This window comes from Labrus mixtus, chromosome 8, assembly GCF_963584025.1.
Source record: "Labrus mixtus chromosome 8, fLabMix1.1, whole genome shotgun sequence".
In the NCBI taxonomy this organism is placed as follows: Eukaryota; Metazoa; Chordata; class Actinopteri; order Labriformes; family Labridae; genus Labrus; species Labrus mixtus.
This window is the reverse complement of record NC_083619.1, coordinates 3,401,390-3,417,896: the sequence shown is the minus strand read 5'-3', so window position 1 is coordinate 3,417,896 and position 16,507 is coordinate 3,401,390. Positions and strand designations below refer to the sequence as shown.

The 16,507-nt window shown below is 40.1% G+C and overlaps 1 protein-coding gene across 1 annotated transcript in view; it reads right to left on the bottom strand.

Annotated features, from left to right (window-relative positions):
* Window positions 1–15,844, bottom strand: part of tox (thymocyte selection-associated high mobility group box) — a 46,560-nt gene extending 30,716 nt beyond the window's left edge. The window contains exon 1 of the mRNA XM_061043856.1: window positions 15,226–15,844. Coding sequence (XP_060899839.1) covers window positions 15,226–15,330 — 105 coding nt within the window. The 5' untranslated portion in view covers window positions 15,331–15,844. The remainder of the gene's footprint in view (window positions 1–15,225) is intronic.
* Between the last annotated feature and the right edge of the window lie 663 nt (window positions 15,845–16,507).

Sequence of the window (16,507 nt, the reverse complement as noted above, 5' to 3'; positions counted from 1 at the left end):
GCTTAAAGACTCGGCCCCACTATCGTGCATATTAGACTAAGTAAAAGGTGCAACAGTCCTGCAATAGACAGGCAGTTTAAAAGATGCTGAGGACTCAAAAGGGGAAATCTGCTGGCTCTGCCTGATGGGGCATTTATGAAGCAGGGGGGTTCTTGCGCATTCAACTGGCAGTCTGTAACGACCGAGGGTCTGCAGACGTCCCAGGCGCCTTAAAATGTTGTATATGATGTGGTTCTGTTAGTCCAACAAACGTTGACCTCCGGCATTCACTTGGGGGGGGTTTACAGCCCAGTGAATGCTCCAAGTATGAGGCTATTGTTTGTGGCCCAAAAAAGTAGGACTGCTTCTCCTTCTGGGTTAAGAACGTCCAAAGTGAAAGAGGTCAAGTATTTCTGGGTCTTGTCATCGGGTCAAATGGACCATGAGATTGAAATGAGAAATGATGACTCTGCAGCCATGATGCAGTGGCTGAACCAAACTGTTGCTGCGGAGACAGAGGCTAAGTCTTTTGTTTAACTGTGATATTAAGGTTTTCACTCATGAAAGAATACAGGTGACTCATATAGGTGTCCTCTGCATAGCGGCCGGGCTCAGCCCTAGAAATAAAGCCAGAGAGCTCAGTAGAGTAGAGAGGTTGCTCTTCTGCTCGAGAAGATGCCCGGTGAGGTGGTCTCTTCTGATCAGGGCGCCTCCTGGTCACTTTTCTTTAGAGGCTTTCTGCGCACATCCAACTAGTGAGTCCCCCAAGAACATGCTGCAGGGGGTTTATATATTTATTTATATATATATATACATATATGTAAGTGAATTGTATATATCTTATCTCTCAAAGGAGTTCCTCAGGATCCCCCAAGAGGAGCTGGAAAACCCTTCTGCTAACCTGCTGCTACTGTGAACGGCACCATTGAAAAAGGAAAATATTATAATTTCCTATATCAATGTAATAAGATAATCCACTCGAAGTCATAGCCAATGCTTTTGATATATTTTACATTTTAATATATTTTTATAATTGAGATAATAAATCAGGGCACAGCTGAGGCAGCACCTTTATTTCTCTTTCTGGACTCCATGGTTATCAATTTATAATGAATCAATGCAGAGATATCTTTAATCAAAATGAAAAATAACTTATAGATTTGGCTTTTAAAAAGGATAGCTGTTCTTTGTAAAGTTCCCGAGTATCACGTCCTCTCTTGCCTCTACAAGAAGTATCTTTTACAGTATCTTTGTTTTTTCTGGGTGAACATCTCGAGACAAAAAAAAGGAATAGCAAGGTTTGTAGTCAAACCAAATTATCTCCTCTCTCTCTTTCTCTCCCCCCTTCGTTCCTCTGTCTCTTACTCTCTCATCTCTGCAGCTCCTGTGTGTGTGTGTGTGTGTGTGTGTGTGTGTGTGTGTGTGTGTGTGTGTGTGTGTGTGTGTGTGTGTGTGTGTATAAATATGTGCGAGTAAAGCAAAGGTTTGAATAACAAGCAGCCAGCTAAGTGGGTCAGGGTCGGAGGAAGGGGGGAGAAAGGGGAAGAGAGACTATTAGGATGACAGACAAGGACAAAGGAAAAATAAAAGAGGAATAGTGTTATGTGGAAAAAGGAGCAAAAGAAGGAAAAGAAGGAACGAGAGATTGGAAGACAATAAAAATATATTTAATTGGAGGAGGGGGAAGTAAGTGAAGAGAAAAAAAGGCGTAATGTGTGTTATAAAAAGATGGATAAAAATGTGTGGACTGTTAACTCCGATTTCTTAGTCCTGAAATAAAGTCGCTCAGTGTTCAATCTTTAACAGAAGATATGCTACAGATATGTCATGAAAAATAAAAAATATTCCCATCTATTTTTGGAATTTCTGAAAATCTTTTGGAAAATTTGGGCGAAAAAATGACATGAGAAAATATACAGTATCTCACATGTTTTTTTTAAATACCTATCAGTCGCACAAGGCTGGCAAAATGTCTCTCTAAATAACGCCAGTGTCATTGAAGGAAACATGCATTCCTTCCCCGGTTATGACGTGATTTTGTGAAAATGTTAAAGAAGATAAAATTAACTTTGTTGTCCCGGTGGGAAATTTGACTTGGATCAAAGTACCTCCATTCATCAGTAAAACATGTCAGTAAAATAATCTTTAAATAGCATACATAGTAAATGACTAAAACCATAAATATGTAGGCTAACAGTGATGAACAACAGCAGCTACACAGACAGTGTCATGTTGCAGAGCGTTGTTTCTCTCATTGGATTGGAGGGTTTGGACTGAGCTGAATGGATTTGAGATGACTCGTAACTGCATCACGGGACATAAATCAACTCACAAGCCTGTACAGAGATAGAGAGAGACAGATCGAGAAGAGAGGAGGTAAACGGATGACTCAAAGTGTGTGAGGGTGTGTGTGTCTGTGTGTGCATTTTGTGCAGCTGTTGTAGTTCTTCTCAGCATTGTTTTTCCATCTTATCACTGTCTCCATGACAACAATATAAACCAAGGTTTATTGTCTAAAGAGTAATCAGTCCAGAATCTGTGTGTGTGTGTGTGTGTGTGTGTGTGTGTGTGTGTGTGTGTGTGTGTGTGTGTGTGTGTGTGTGTGTGTGTGTGTGTGTGTGTGTGTGTGTGTTGTGTGTGTGTGTGTGTGTGAGATTGTGTAAGTAGTACTGTCATTGTTATATGTTCCCATCTTGAGTCAGACGGTGGATTAGGTGTAATAAACGTTAGTCAGTGTGAAAGATACTGACTCCATGACCCCAAAACATTTTCTTTCTACCGTTGACAAGATGAGAAGCACGCAGGATCAACTCTGTTCTTGTCAATGTGTTTTAGAAACAGGTGTTGAGCCTTTTCCCTGGAGATTATCAAAACATGGGAAACTTGTACTTTGTCTGCGATCTTCATCTTCAGTTTGTAAGTTACAAGATTACATAGGTTTGTTACCAAGTTTTGCCAAAGATGTACGTCATATGATGGTCTTAGACCCGTGCAGAATCTTAGTGGGACATTGAGTATATGTGTATTTCTTTTGTCTTCTCCATGTCGATACCCAACCACATTCCCCTTGAGAAGCATTGAGGCTGCATTAGCTATATGCTAAACAAAAGTTCTGACACCTGCGGTATGTTGGTGCAAATCTAGAATTCTTATCTTGATTCATAGCATAAAGATCATTTTGCAAAAGGAGCCAGCTCAAATCTATAGAAGAGATGCACCAGTCCTGGTATCAGATATCGGCCCCATCCTGATTGGATCGATCCGAGAGACCAATCTATGCAATTCAGTTCTATGCTGTCATTGTCTTTAGTGCTACGATAGGCCTGTGCATGTTGCTAGGCGGAGCCAACATAGCATGAAGGAAGCTAACAACAAAAGCAAAACAATTTGGAGGTATTTCACACTCGTCATGCCAACAACTTCTACAACTACTTGCAATATTTGCAGAGCTCATGTTTTGAGGGCTGGTTGTTGGAGAACAAATTGAACCAAACAAAGACGGCAGCCGAAACAAAAACAGAGCTGTTATCTTTGTTGGCTGCATCCCAGTGATGGTTTGGAGTACTAATGGAACCACTGTACATTCTTCTGAGCGCTCCGCCTGCCATATACAAAGAAGGTACGAGAACACTTTTGAGCTGATGCAAAACAATGAGCAGATACTTGAGCTATGACATTACCGCTCAGTGCTGTGCTACGCGCTAAAGACTCAGTTCAAACACTAGTAACTCGATTTCAACTGCCATCAAGGAAAAGCTTTATCAGGTCACTAAAGAGAGACAATGCTAGCAATATGAAAAGACATGGACAACATGGGAGTGCACAGTGTCGGCTTACTTTGCACATACAATGCAGCTCTCATCAATCAATCAAAACAGTATTGCAGGCAGCACAATAACAAAATAACTTAAATTGTCAATAAAACAGATAGTATGAAATACAGTAAAAAGGCAAGGTACCTACAAACTCTCAGCTAGTTTATGAATTTATGTATTTCATTTTTTTTTACAAAGTCAGGAAAGCCTGATGCTGCCTTACACATACATGATACCAATGTTCATCCTCACATTGAGGAGCACAGGTTATTAATGTAACACTGGTATAAGATGAGTATATCAGCAGACACTCAAAGCCCAGGGATCTGTATCAGAACTTAAAAAGCTGGATTGGAGCATCACTTCCAATGATAGAGCAAAGAAACAATGGATGAGGCTGATGGTGGCGGCATGAGTTTGGAGCTCTCTTCTATCCCTTAACCAGCTAAACAGTCATTTTGTGCTTTAAAAAGACAAATGTTAAATAGTAAATGGACTTCAGCTTGTGTTGCACTTCAAGTCTTCTGACTACTCAAAGTGTTTTTACACCGCATGTCACAACTACACATTCACACACTGATGGCAGAGGCTGCTGAGTAAAGTGTGCATCATTAGTAACTGATCCATTCATACACAATAACACACCACTGACAAAGCAGCATGAACATCTCTGGGTTAAGTGTCTTGCCCATGGATACATCCGACATGCGGCCGCAGGAGCTGGGGATGGAAACCCCCGACCTTCCGGCTGAGAGACAACCGACCTTTCCACTGAGCCACATCCACCCCCAAATTACATCCAATCTGTTAACTAATGTCAGTAATTTGGTGAAATTACAAAACGTGCTCGTCCCTTGTGAATGTGCTGCTCAATTCAATTTCAATTCAAACGTTTATAGAGGGGGGCGGGGGGTCTCGGGAGGGCCCAGGACACCACACAACGTAAAAGACCGATCCGGGTAAAGCAATAGAGTCTGACACTATGATGACAAAATTTGCCTTTATATCCAAGTATCAGTGCTGATTTAGTCTGACATATTCACAGTATTAAAGAAAGAGCTTAGAAGAACAAACTGGCAAACAGAAAACAGAAAGAAACAGTTTCATTGACGGGAACATAAAGTCTATGTCCTCATCGACCCATCCCACAATACTTTCTGCTGCATTCTCACATCAGCTCACCCTGGTTAAAGTGGAATAAAACAGCTGTTTGCGTTCACACATTTAGCTTATCCTGAAACTTCAGGAAGTTTTGTGCAAGTCTGAAAGAATCAGAGAGTAAATGATGAATACACTCGTTGTGTCTCTTAGCAACAAAACTTTAAAAATCTCTTGATAGGCTGATCGAGATGTCTCTGATTTAAAACCAAATGCTGACTGACAAAATAATTTAGCCTGACTTAGATTGTCTCTGGACGTAACATACCAGATGATGACACCATTAAAATCCAAATACAATTCTCAATGTACGCACAGAATAGAAGTTGCAGAGGTTCCCATGAATCTGTGTGGTTAAAAAAAAAAGTTTCAAATCAGACATTTGAAAAGTGACATTTTGATTTGAAACAGGCGTGTCGTTTCAGTTCTTGGTGTAAGATCTTAAACAAAAGCTGAGTGCAAACAAAAACAATCAACAGCAACAGCTCCTTAATATTTCCTCAGGAACAGATCCAGTCATTTCAGGAGTTATTGTCACTAATTCACTAGACACACACACACACACACACACACACACACACACACACACACACACACACACACACACACACACACACACACACACACACACACACACACACACACAGAACAATGCAGCAATGATTTTAGTATGTGATTTGATTGCAATATGTTTGTTTTGGAAAAGGAATCCTGATAATTAGTCTCTTCTGGCAGGGCTCTGTCTTCGCCCATCTGTCCCATTTGGCACCTCTCCACCAACCAGGAGTCCCTCATCCCTGCATCCACATAAGTCAACCAACTGAGACGCTTTCACAAACACCAGCACACAGGCAACAGTGCTGAAAGTAAACCCAATCATCAGCATGCTTAATAGGAGAGGGGGAGGGTCTTTGGTTGTGTGTGTGTGTGTGTGTGTGTGTGGGGGGGGGGGGGGGGGGGGGGGGTTCTGGCGAGGTGTTCAGTAGCAGGAATTATAGCCAACATGGACAGACGGACAGACAGATTGACTGGTTGTTATGAAAGATAATTAGATGAGATGCCTACACTTTGGCTAGTTAGAAACTGTAGGATGGGACAATGGGACATGAAACACACACACACACACACACACACACACACACACACACACACACACACACACACACACACACACACACACTGTATGAAAACAGGAAGGCAGAGCTGAGAGAGAGGGCCAAAGGATCACATAACTTGAGATAAGATAACTGGAGGTGTAGTTTATCTTTTTAAAACCACCGTGGATGATGGTATTAAAGGAGATGTATGAAAAGCAGCTGTTTAAAAATGTGCCGACAAATCCATTTGAATAATTGTTTGTAATCCTGACTGACGGGCCGCTGTGCTTTACAGAGGAGTCACCATGAGGGGACACAGACTGGATCATCCTGCCAGTGATCATGACGTACAGTAACATCAGTCAGCTCATGACTCATGGGGAGCAGATATTATAATTACATGAACAGGAAGTGTGTACCCTGCAGGTATACACTATAAGCCTAATACCAAGAACAATAGAGTGTGATGACTGAAACTGACTCCCAATGTTATGTAGAATCAGAGCCTGGAGGTGCATGCTGCAGCGGAGGCCAGCTTTATGAAATGCAGCTGAGTGTGAGGGCTACGAGCGGACAAAAGCAAGAGAAGAATGTTTTTTAATGAAGGTTTGATTGAAGGGAGGTAGAGGGTGTGAGACACTCTATGTGTTTGTACTGGGAAGAACTTCAAATACAACTCTCAGTTATGGGTTTGTAAGCGTTTCTCAGTACCGGTAATTTGAATTGCCCCCCGTGGACAAATAAAGTTTTTTGAATTGAATTGAATTGAATTGAATAAGCTAGTAAAGAACAAAAACCACAATGGTCTGCTTCAATCCTGCTGCAGGCCGCCGCCTAGTTTCCGCCAATTAATTGAATTTCAACTTTAATCGCGATTAAAAAATAAGTTGCTGATTGATATCCCTCATCCCTATACAATATTTGTGTCCAAATAAAAATGATCAAACACCGATTTCCCCTTTGAGATAAATAAGGTGTCTTCAGTGTAACAGCTAACAGTAGATACTACGGCCCGACTGATATGGGATTTTTGGGGCCGATACCGATACAGAGAAAAAATCTGATACCAATATATTGGTCGATATCTTTCTAAGATCTATGTTCGATCTGCAGAGATATGTTTAGATAAACACATTTATTGTCTTGATTCTTCAAATGCAGTTATCCAACACTTGTGGAAAAGATGGGCTGCCCCCCCTAATATAATGGTAGGGGAAACACTGCAGTATGATGTAGACAAGACGGTCACTCAACTGGAGAGTAACTAAGCATGGACGTGTGTCACCGCTTCACACGCAGAGTGATGATGCTCCATACAGCGCCCTCTGCTAGTGACAGCCACAAAGAGAACTGCTAGTGTAATACAACGATACTCAAATTAAATGCTATTTGACTGGTAAATAAATCGAGTAATGTCGGCGCATATCTGCGATAGAATTAGACGATACAGATAGTCCCAGGATATGCTGACATCAAACGATATTATCGGCAGGCAGATTAATCGATCGGGCTCTATCTAGTACTGTGATGACATCGTGATTATGATCCTAGTCCTGGGCCCTGCAGATATCTGAGTGTAGAGCAGCACCATACATTACTTCAGATGACGGCTGTGTGACAGACTATCTTAAGTTATGAGGGATGTGCAGCTTCAATTTTAAAGGATACAAAACACATTTTAGTTTGTGCTGTTCCCAATGACTTTGCTTTTTCTGTCATTTATAAGCTACTGTTCCTCTTTCCATTTCTTCTATGTGTTTTTCAAATGTCATTGTCTACTCACTGCTTTGAAATTGCTTCTCTGCTCTCCTTCAATCTATATCCTGTTAGTTACTAAGGTCTCTCCTCCCGGTTCTCTCATCCTCTCTATTTGCTTAAGAAATACCTCACCCTGCTTTCACAATCATCATGTTTACATTAGGTCCTCTCTCTCTCTCTCTCCTCCCCCCCTCTCTCGCCCGCCCTTCCTCCACTAACGTCCTGTATTTTTAATATCTTTGCACCTCGTTCTTTCTTTCTTTCTCAAATTAACAAGCTTAATTTAACCGACGACTTTTTTCCCCAAAGAATACTTACTGACTGAGCAGCTTGATTAGACAATGTGTAATATCACAATACTAACTAACTTCTTCATTAACTGAATTACCAAAACATCTAGGAGAATCATTACGAGCACAAGAATACATCTGACTGTCTTCATAGATCACAGAGTCTCTGAAAGAGTTTTAAGAGAGTGCTTTATTGTACCGTTTTGAACCTGATCAGCAGATTAAATAGTCTGAGTTTTATTTTATTTAAAAAATGTGCACCCCCCTGGTTTCATTTATATTCAGGTTTGATTAGTTATTATCTCCAGCCATGACCTTGTGTTTAACTTTATTGCAGACTTTAAAGATCTGATCAGCAGAACTTGTAAGAGGCAGTAAACAATACCTCGGCTAAGGGGTCTCAAAGGGCTTTTATTTTAACGGGATTTGACAATGTCCCATTTTTACTTTTACAATGGATAGGAAACTCTGTAACTGGAAGTTGTGATGGACAAGTTTAGGCTTTCATTGGAACTAACTTGTGTTTTTTTTTATCGTAGCAAAAAAAAAGTAACAGCAGATATTAATGGTAAACAGATATAAAAACTTCAATGACACAGATGGTACAATGATAAAATTTTCAGATGGTACATTTTATATAGTATTACTGTATCCTTTAAAAGGAAGACATAAACACAGCAGAGATCCAGTCTATCCTGTGTAAATGTGTCTCTGAGTCATGACTGTCTACAATGACTGAGAAGCTGAAAAGCTGTTTAGTCAAGAACTAGAGAGAAGAAGAAGAACATACTCACTGATTATTTAAATGTCAAATTACCGTGTAAATTTATCTGCAATGTGAAGCTACTAGCTAACTAAAGTGTGCTAGCATTAGCCCGCTAGCACAACAATGTAGGCCACTGCAGCTCGAGCCAGGACAATTTATTCCACCGGTTGTGTGTGAACGGGAGGGGGGGGTTGGAGGTGTGTCGCTGGAGGAGAGCGGAGGCTTCAGTGAGGAGGAGGCGTGGCCAAACAGAAGTTTGTTTTGGTTTCCTGATGCTGCTTAAAGTCTTAATATGTGATTATTCACACTTAAATGTAATATAAATCAGGTATATCCTCTGAAAATAACTCTGTGAGTCATGACTGTCTACAATGGGTGTAACACCCGAGTCCCACTGTCTGTGATGTTTTCAGAGTTTTCAGAGTCCTATCTTCACTTTGTTTACATCGTCGGGACGGCCGACTGACTCCTCCCCTCATGTATAAAAGTTGTTTAATTGAGGGACTAGAGAAAAGAAGAATAACATACTGTACTCACTGCTTAACTGTGTTTCTAGATCACGCTCATTTCAGCATTAGCATGCTAACACAACAATGCAGCGCAAGTTGTTTTGGTTTCATGCTGGTGCTCAAGGAGCGACATCTACTGGATCAAAAAGTCGCACATTCTTCCTGTTAGCATCCACACATTATAATATCACAGGGACAATACTAACCTTTTAGGATGTTTGACCTCAGACAGCTTTCTGCAATGTTTGCTGCTTCACATAAACCAAAAACCTCATTGCTCCATATATTCTTATTCTTATTACATTCTTTTAAACATGTTTACGGCTCTGAATGTGTGTGTGGGTACAGGTGAGATATGTTTGGCTTGTGTTTGTGTGCTGATGACAATAAAGATCTATCTAAACACACTCACTTCTCTTTTTCAGGGACTTATCTACAGAGGAAGCTTGATATTAAATAATTTATTACAGTTCCACCTGTTTTGTTTGATCACATGCTCCCCTCGCCCTCCGTTATGTGATCCAAACGTTGTCTACAATTTATGTACAAACAAATGAAAGCAGTCATGATCATATTTCTAACTTAAATAACGAGGTAATCTTTAAAGTTAACACAACAATATGTTACAATATATACTTTACAACCTTAAAATAGTCGTTTGAAATTTCACATTACATCACATCCTGCAGCTTCTCTGGCCCCGCCCTCACCTCCTCGCTGACAAAATACATCAACACAACTCATATTTTAAAAGTTTCACTATCGATTTCATCATGACGATAAACATGAAATCAAACATTCATTTTATTCTATTGTTTTTTTGCCATAATTAAGTTACTGTCATAACGTTCAATCAATCAGACGTTTGTTTTTCTCTTTCAAAATAAAGTTTTTAAACCAAACAGGAAACAAAGTACCGTATAGACCTAAGTCAGTATAAAATAAAACTTACAAAAGCTTTCATGTAAAGCTAAAATATTAAGTACCATTAAAAATAAAATGCATTCTTAGAAGAGGATTAAAACTGAAAACAGATCTTTTTCTTTGACACTTCATGCATACGGCTGCTTGAGGATGGATTACTGTGGGACAGTGGGTGTATTTAAGGGGCTGCAGCTGTGTCATGTTTGGCCAATTGTTAGGGGACCAAAAATGCAAGTGCAGATTCTTTTGTCCCACTCCGGCCCTGGTAATGTTTGAGAGGCAGGATACGTTTTTACATAAGCTTAAACCAATAAAAAAAATTAATGATCATTATTAATAATAATAGTGATCTCAATATTGATCGTGATAATCACTTTGACCATAATCGTGCAGCCTAAGCTCCCTGTACTGCACAGCCGCATGGTATCACTTCTCAATAGAACGGCGGCGTCACACCCTCTGCTAGCAAACAAATGCAAGTTGTCTGAGGCGCTACAGGACTATGTGCAGTCGCACTCTGATGCCTGAGGAGGGCGCAGACCGTACCAAAACAAATTACTACATAATGTTGCTTTGAAACGACTCGGTTCAGATTTGAAGTGCTCATAACAGTAAGAAGACCCCAACGTATGCACGCCCCCTCAAGATAAATGAACATAAACCTACCTAGCATACTACTAGTCCTAGGAACAATTTATAAATATGTTGTCTTTCTAGTGGTGATTGTTTAGCAGAATGTCTCTGTTTGATTGATATGGCCGACCACTATTACATACACCCACAGAGAGAGAGTGAGAGAGTAAGAGAGAGCGAGAGTAAGAGAGATAGAGAGAGAGAAAGAGAGAGAGAGAGTAAGAGAGAGAGAGACTCAAATACCCACTCTCTGCTCTGTTCCTCTTCTTTTCTCTTGTTCTGTTTCTCCTGTGCCTCCTAAGTTCCTCTCCCACTTCCTGTCTCTCTCCCTCTCTCCTGCGCCCTTTCTTTCATTGCTTTTTAAATAACCTCCATCCCTCTCTGTTTTCTCCCTCTCTCTGCCTCCCCACAGAGTAATATGATCTTTTCTATCAGGCCTACAGAGCCGTGAATCAAAAGACAGAGAGAGAGAGAGAGAGAGAGAGAGAGAGAAATATAGTACAAACCTCAAACCTTCATGGCCCCACCCCCACTACACTCGCTCGCTCTCTCTCATCTACAACATCCCTACCCCCAACAACCCTCCTCTCGTTCTCTCTCCTCTTACGCTCTCTCTCTCTCTTCAGTCCCTACCCCCAACCATACAGCTTTCTCTCTCTCTCTCTCTCTCTCTCCCTCTCTCGCAACAACACCATCCACTATCTTTTATCTCTCCCTTCCTCTTTCTGAAACAAATACACTGACAGCAGCAGCACTTTATGATGCTGTGCAGCGAGCATATCTACATCCACTGTTACACGTTGAGCTTAAAGAAAGCATGCAGGTATACAACAGTTAGTTCAGTCACTGAATGTGGTTTAGGATTACATAAACACAGTGAATAATTGTTTCAAAATAACTTAATTACCGTTTGATTTCAGGAAATCCAGTTTGTAGTGTGTGTGTGTGTGTGTGTGTGTGTGTGTGTGTGTGTGTGTGTGTGTGTGTGTGTGTGTGTGTGTTGTCTAACATGTTGATGAAAGCATGGTATCTTGTTTTAGTCTGTGAAATCCTGCAACTCTTGCATTTTTGTGCCATGCATGCATCTATTCTGAAAATGAGTTTTCCCTTTCTTTTAAATAGATTAGTTTTGTCTTTTTGCCTTAATTTGATAGGACAGATGAAAGAGTAGGAAATCAGGAGAGGGGTGGGGGCGGGAGAGGAGGCGTAGGTTGGACTTGAACCAGTGCTAACATCTCTACTTCGGGCACGAGCTAACCGCTTTGTCATCAGGGCTCTAAATAGTTTCCCTTTGAGGACAAATCAAGTACAATTACACGAGTACTCGTTGTTGATGTCCTTATTCGAGTAACGTTTCACTACTCTCACAGCGGCTAACTCATCGTTTAGGCTTCTACAATTCTACAATTCTACAATTCTACAATTCTACAATTCTACAATTCACTTAGCAGACTCTTTTTATCCAAAGTGACGTACATCAGAGAGTAAGTTCAACACAAGCAAGGATCTAGAAAAAAGGGAACAATGTCAGTAAGAGCAAACGATCAGCTTTGAGTCTGATTGGACACACAGGTGCTGACAGGAAGTGACCAGAGACAAAGCACAACATTGAGGGCAGTTCTTGAGAGCTCTAATCAGTATAGAAAACATCTTATAAGTCGTCGTTATCAAACAAAAACCATCGTCATTACCATCATCATCATCAATAATATGGAGACCATCATCATTAAATAAGTAGGTATTCATAAAGAGCTGGGTCTTTAGCTTTTTCTTAAAGGTGCAGAGGGACTCTGCAGATCACATGGAGTTTAGAAGTTCATTCCACCACCGGGGGGAGGAGGAGAAGAGGCTACAATAATTCAGCTCCGTTAGCCTTACATGCACCACGTCAGCCAGGAAAAGCGATGTCTGGAAGTACTGTGACGAAAAGATGAAGAAAATGTGCAGTCCCAGATATGTGGCGTTGCATATCATAGAAATGCTAGTTTGATGTTTAAAGCCCGAGGAGAAACCAGCGGAGACAATCCTGCATCACATTAACTGAGAGCCCTGTTAGCATACGAGCGCAGAAGATTAGCCAACTAAATATGATGGCGTTTGTTGAGCCGGTGGGTAAAACGCACCAGCACGGGGGAAAAAACGCTACAAGAACGGAAAAGATGTAAGCAGGAAGCGTCGCAGAACTGAGGGTTGATATGTGTCAACAAAGTGCTGGTTATTATAGACTTGTGACTTGTGAGTCATGTGTTACTATGACTTTTCATTTCTTTCAGAACTGAGATTTTAAGTCTGCAGTACAGACACGCTGTAACGATGAGCAGCGCAACACAGAAAAGCGGACCACCTCAAAGGAGCTGCAGACGAGTTGGTCTGGGAGATCCATGTCCACTGATTGGTTTTTTTTTAAACAACGGAGAATTGAGAATCAAATAATTGACAACGCGTTCATAGGGTACTCGAATACTGAAATTACTGAAAATACCCTTCCCTAGTTTGTAACGTGGAAGTTTTAGCATCAAGTAGGTGGTTGCTTGTAGTGCGTTTAAATCATGTATCATGTAAGTTTCACACTGTTACGACACTGTTGTTGCTGAGGTGCTAAACAGAGAAAATCAGTTGGTCACTGATGCTCTGAGGAAACTGTTCCCATGCTGGAGAATAATCCAAACAAACACTGAGTTGTGTTTTCAGCCGTGCAGTTACCAAAGACTAAAAAAACAAAAAAGGTAAAGTGACAGAAAAGGATCTGGAAGATTACAGAAATATTTATGTGTTGATACTTTACAAAGAAATCTAGGTTTATATCCTTATGTCTTCTGATTCAAAAATGTCAAGGACATCACAAAGAAGACCAAAACTGGCTACTTTTTGTCAAATAATATAATCCAACATTTCTACATATAATGGAAGTGTTTTTAATCTTTATTAAATGATTAGATAAAATGTTGTTAATTACTTTTTGCAATCAAAATCAAGTCATTGTTGTGAGACTGAAAAGAGTCTGTCCTGAACGTTAATAGCTGCTGATCAGCTGCATAGTCTAATAATTAAGCAATTCATCACTGTCAGATAAGCATGGACTCACTGCACCATGTGTGCTTTTCAGATAGATAGATAGATAGATAGATAGATAGATAGATATAGATGATAGATAGATAGATATAGATAGATAGATAGATAGATAGATATAGATGGATAGATAGATAGATAGATAGATAGAGATAGATAGATAGATAGATAGATAGATAGATATAGATGATAGATAGATAGATATAGATAGATAGATAGATAGATAGATAGATAGATATAGATGGATAGATAGATAGATAGATAGATAGATAGAGATAGATAGATAGATAGATATAGATAGATAGATAGATAGATAGATAGATAGAGATAGATAGATAGATAGATATAGATGGATAGATAGATAGATAGATAGATAGATAGATAGATAGAGATAGATAGAGATAGATATAGATGGATAGATAGATAGATAGATAGATAGATAGAGATAGATAGAGATAGATATAGATGGATAGATAGATAGATAGATAGATAGATAGATAGATAGATAGAGATAGATATAGATGGATAGATAGATAGAGATAGATAGAGATAGATATAGATGGATAGATAGATAGATAGATAGATAGATAGATAGATAGATAGATATAGATGGATAGATAGATAGATATATAAATAGGCAAGTCACTGAATCTCCCAACTCCAGGTTTCTTCTGTGAATCTGACCCTGACCTTTGACCCTGCTCTGAGCTTCCCAGACACCAATTAACTGAAGCATCACAAATGTGAAGCACTTTGGTAAACTCCACTATAGTAGCCTAAATATTATTTTTTAAACTATAGGCGATCACAATGTATGTCCCTCTCACATGCTTCATTCTTACTTTCTGTTCTTTTTATTATTCTTCCTATTATGTGATGCATATTGAAATTTGAGAACTTTTCAATTATTGGTTCAGTTTTTAATTAAAGTCATTACATCACTGATTACTCGCTAGGGATGAAATTACAGCCTTCATATAATCCTGAGTGGATGTGATGGAAAGAAAAATGTAGTTACAGTCGACGGCTGCGTTAATAATTGGATCCCAATAAAGCAATTAATTACCACTTAATTGGCAAAGCGAGAAGCATGTGTAGCTAGAGAGAGGAGAGCTGGGTAATCATTTAAAAAAAACACTAAATGCATGTTTTTTTCATCTTCAGGCAATGGGGGGAAATAATTCGCATGAGGCTATAGCCACATACGAGCCTTTTCTTTTTGCTTACCTTGTTGGTCCCAAAGGCCGGGTCGGGGTAGGAGAGCTGCCCCAGCCTGCTGTGGTCTGTAGCGGCCAGAGGCTGAGGAGGAGGCGGGTAAACTGTTACATCCATGGCCGACAATACATCTACTTCTCCCGTCTGTCCGACTCTTCGAGATGCTTTCTCCAGTACTGTCTGTGCTCCTTTGTGTCAGAAAAACTACCGGGATAGACCTTACTATTGTTCTTAGAAAAGTTAGGAGGTTCTCCGTGTCCCTGAGGCACCAAAAGGAGACAAAAACCAAGGTGTGATAAAAACAAAAAAACGCTCTTCTGTTGGAGAAGAAATGCGCGTTTCAGGCAGGTAAGTCGGTGAGTATGGTTCAGGTCGATGCTGCTGAGAGAAGCAAACTTCCCAGTTAACCAACTTCTTTAATTCCTCACGTTTAAACACTAAATAGCAAAAGCGAGCGCTCTAAAAACGTCGTTTTTCACTCTCGGTACCGGTGTAGGTATCCAGTGGCGGAGTGCGGTTCGAACAGGTCTCGGTATTGGACCCCGTCTGTCCCGTGTTTGGGACTCTGTGTTTAATGTTCCTCCTCCGTTGCGTGAGCTCGGCGCTGTGGTACCTCGCGGAGAAATCATACAAAGAGCTGCTGCATTAAGTGCACAGGAGTAAGCTGCGACAAGCCCGGATGTACATTTTCTTCCAAAATAAAAGCTCACACTTTGCCGAAAAAAAATAAAAGAGCTGGAAAAAAGCAAAAGCAATTGATCCGAACTGAATATAAATCATTAAATAAGTAAAACTCAGAAAATGTACCTGCGTGCTGCTGTTAAAAATACCCAACAAAATATCACAGTTTTATTTTGAGAGTATCCGTTTTACCTTCAAGACATGGCTCATGTGGTGAGCTCCTTTTAGAAGGGGAGAGAGTCTCACAATGTTAGTTACTGCTAGTCCAGATTAGTAGGTGTTTGAATTAAAGGAATGGATGAATATTGTATTTGTAAAACACTCAATTTTGGATTAAAAAATATAAAAAAATAAAATAAAAACGTCAATTTTGTAAATTTTGGTAAATTGTACTTCAATCAATCAATCATTATTTGCATAGCGCCAGTTCATAGCAAATGTTATCTGGAGATGCTTCACAAAAAGCAGGTAAAGGACATTATTATTTGTTATGTTACAAAAGAAAAATGGAATAGGGGGAGAGATGATAAACTGCAGGAATGATTTCTCCTTAGTATTCCTCACGGTCCTGTTGTCCACACCACACTGCCTTGCCGCTGAGGTGGAGGTCGGA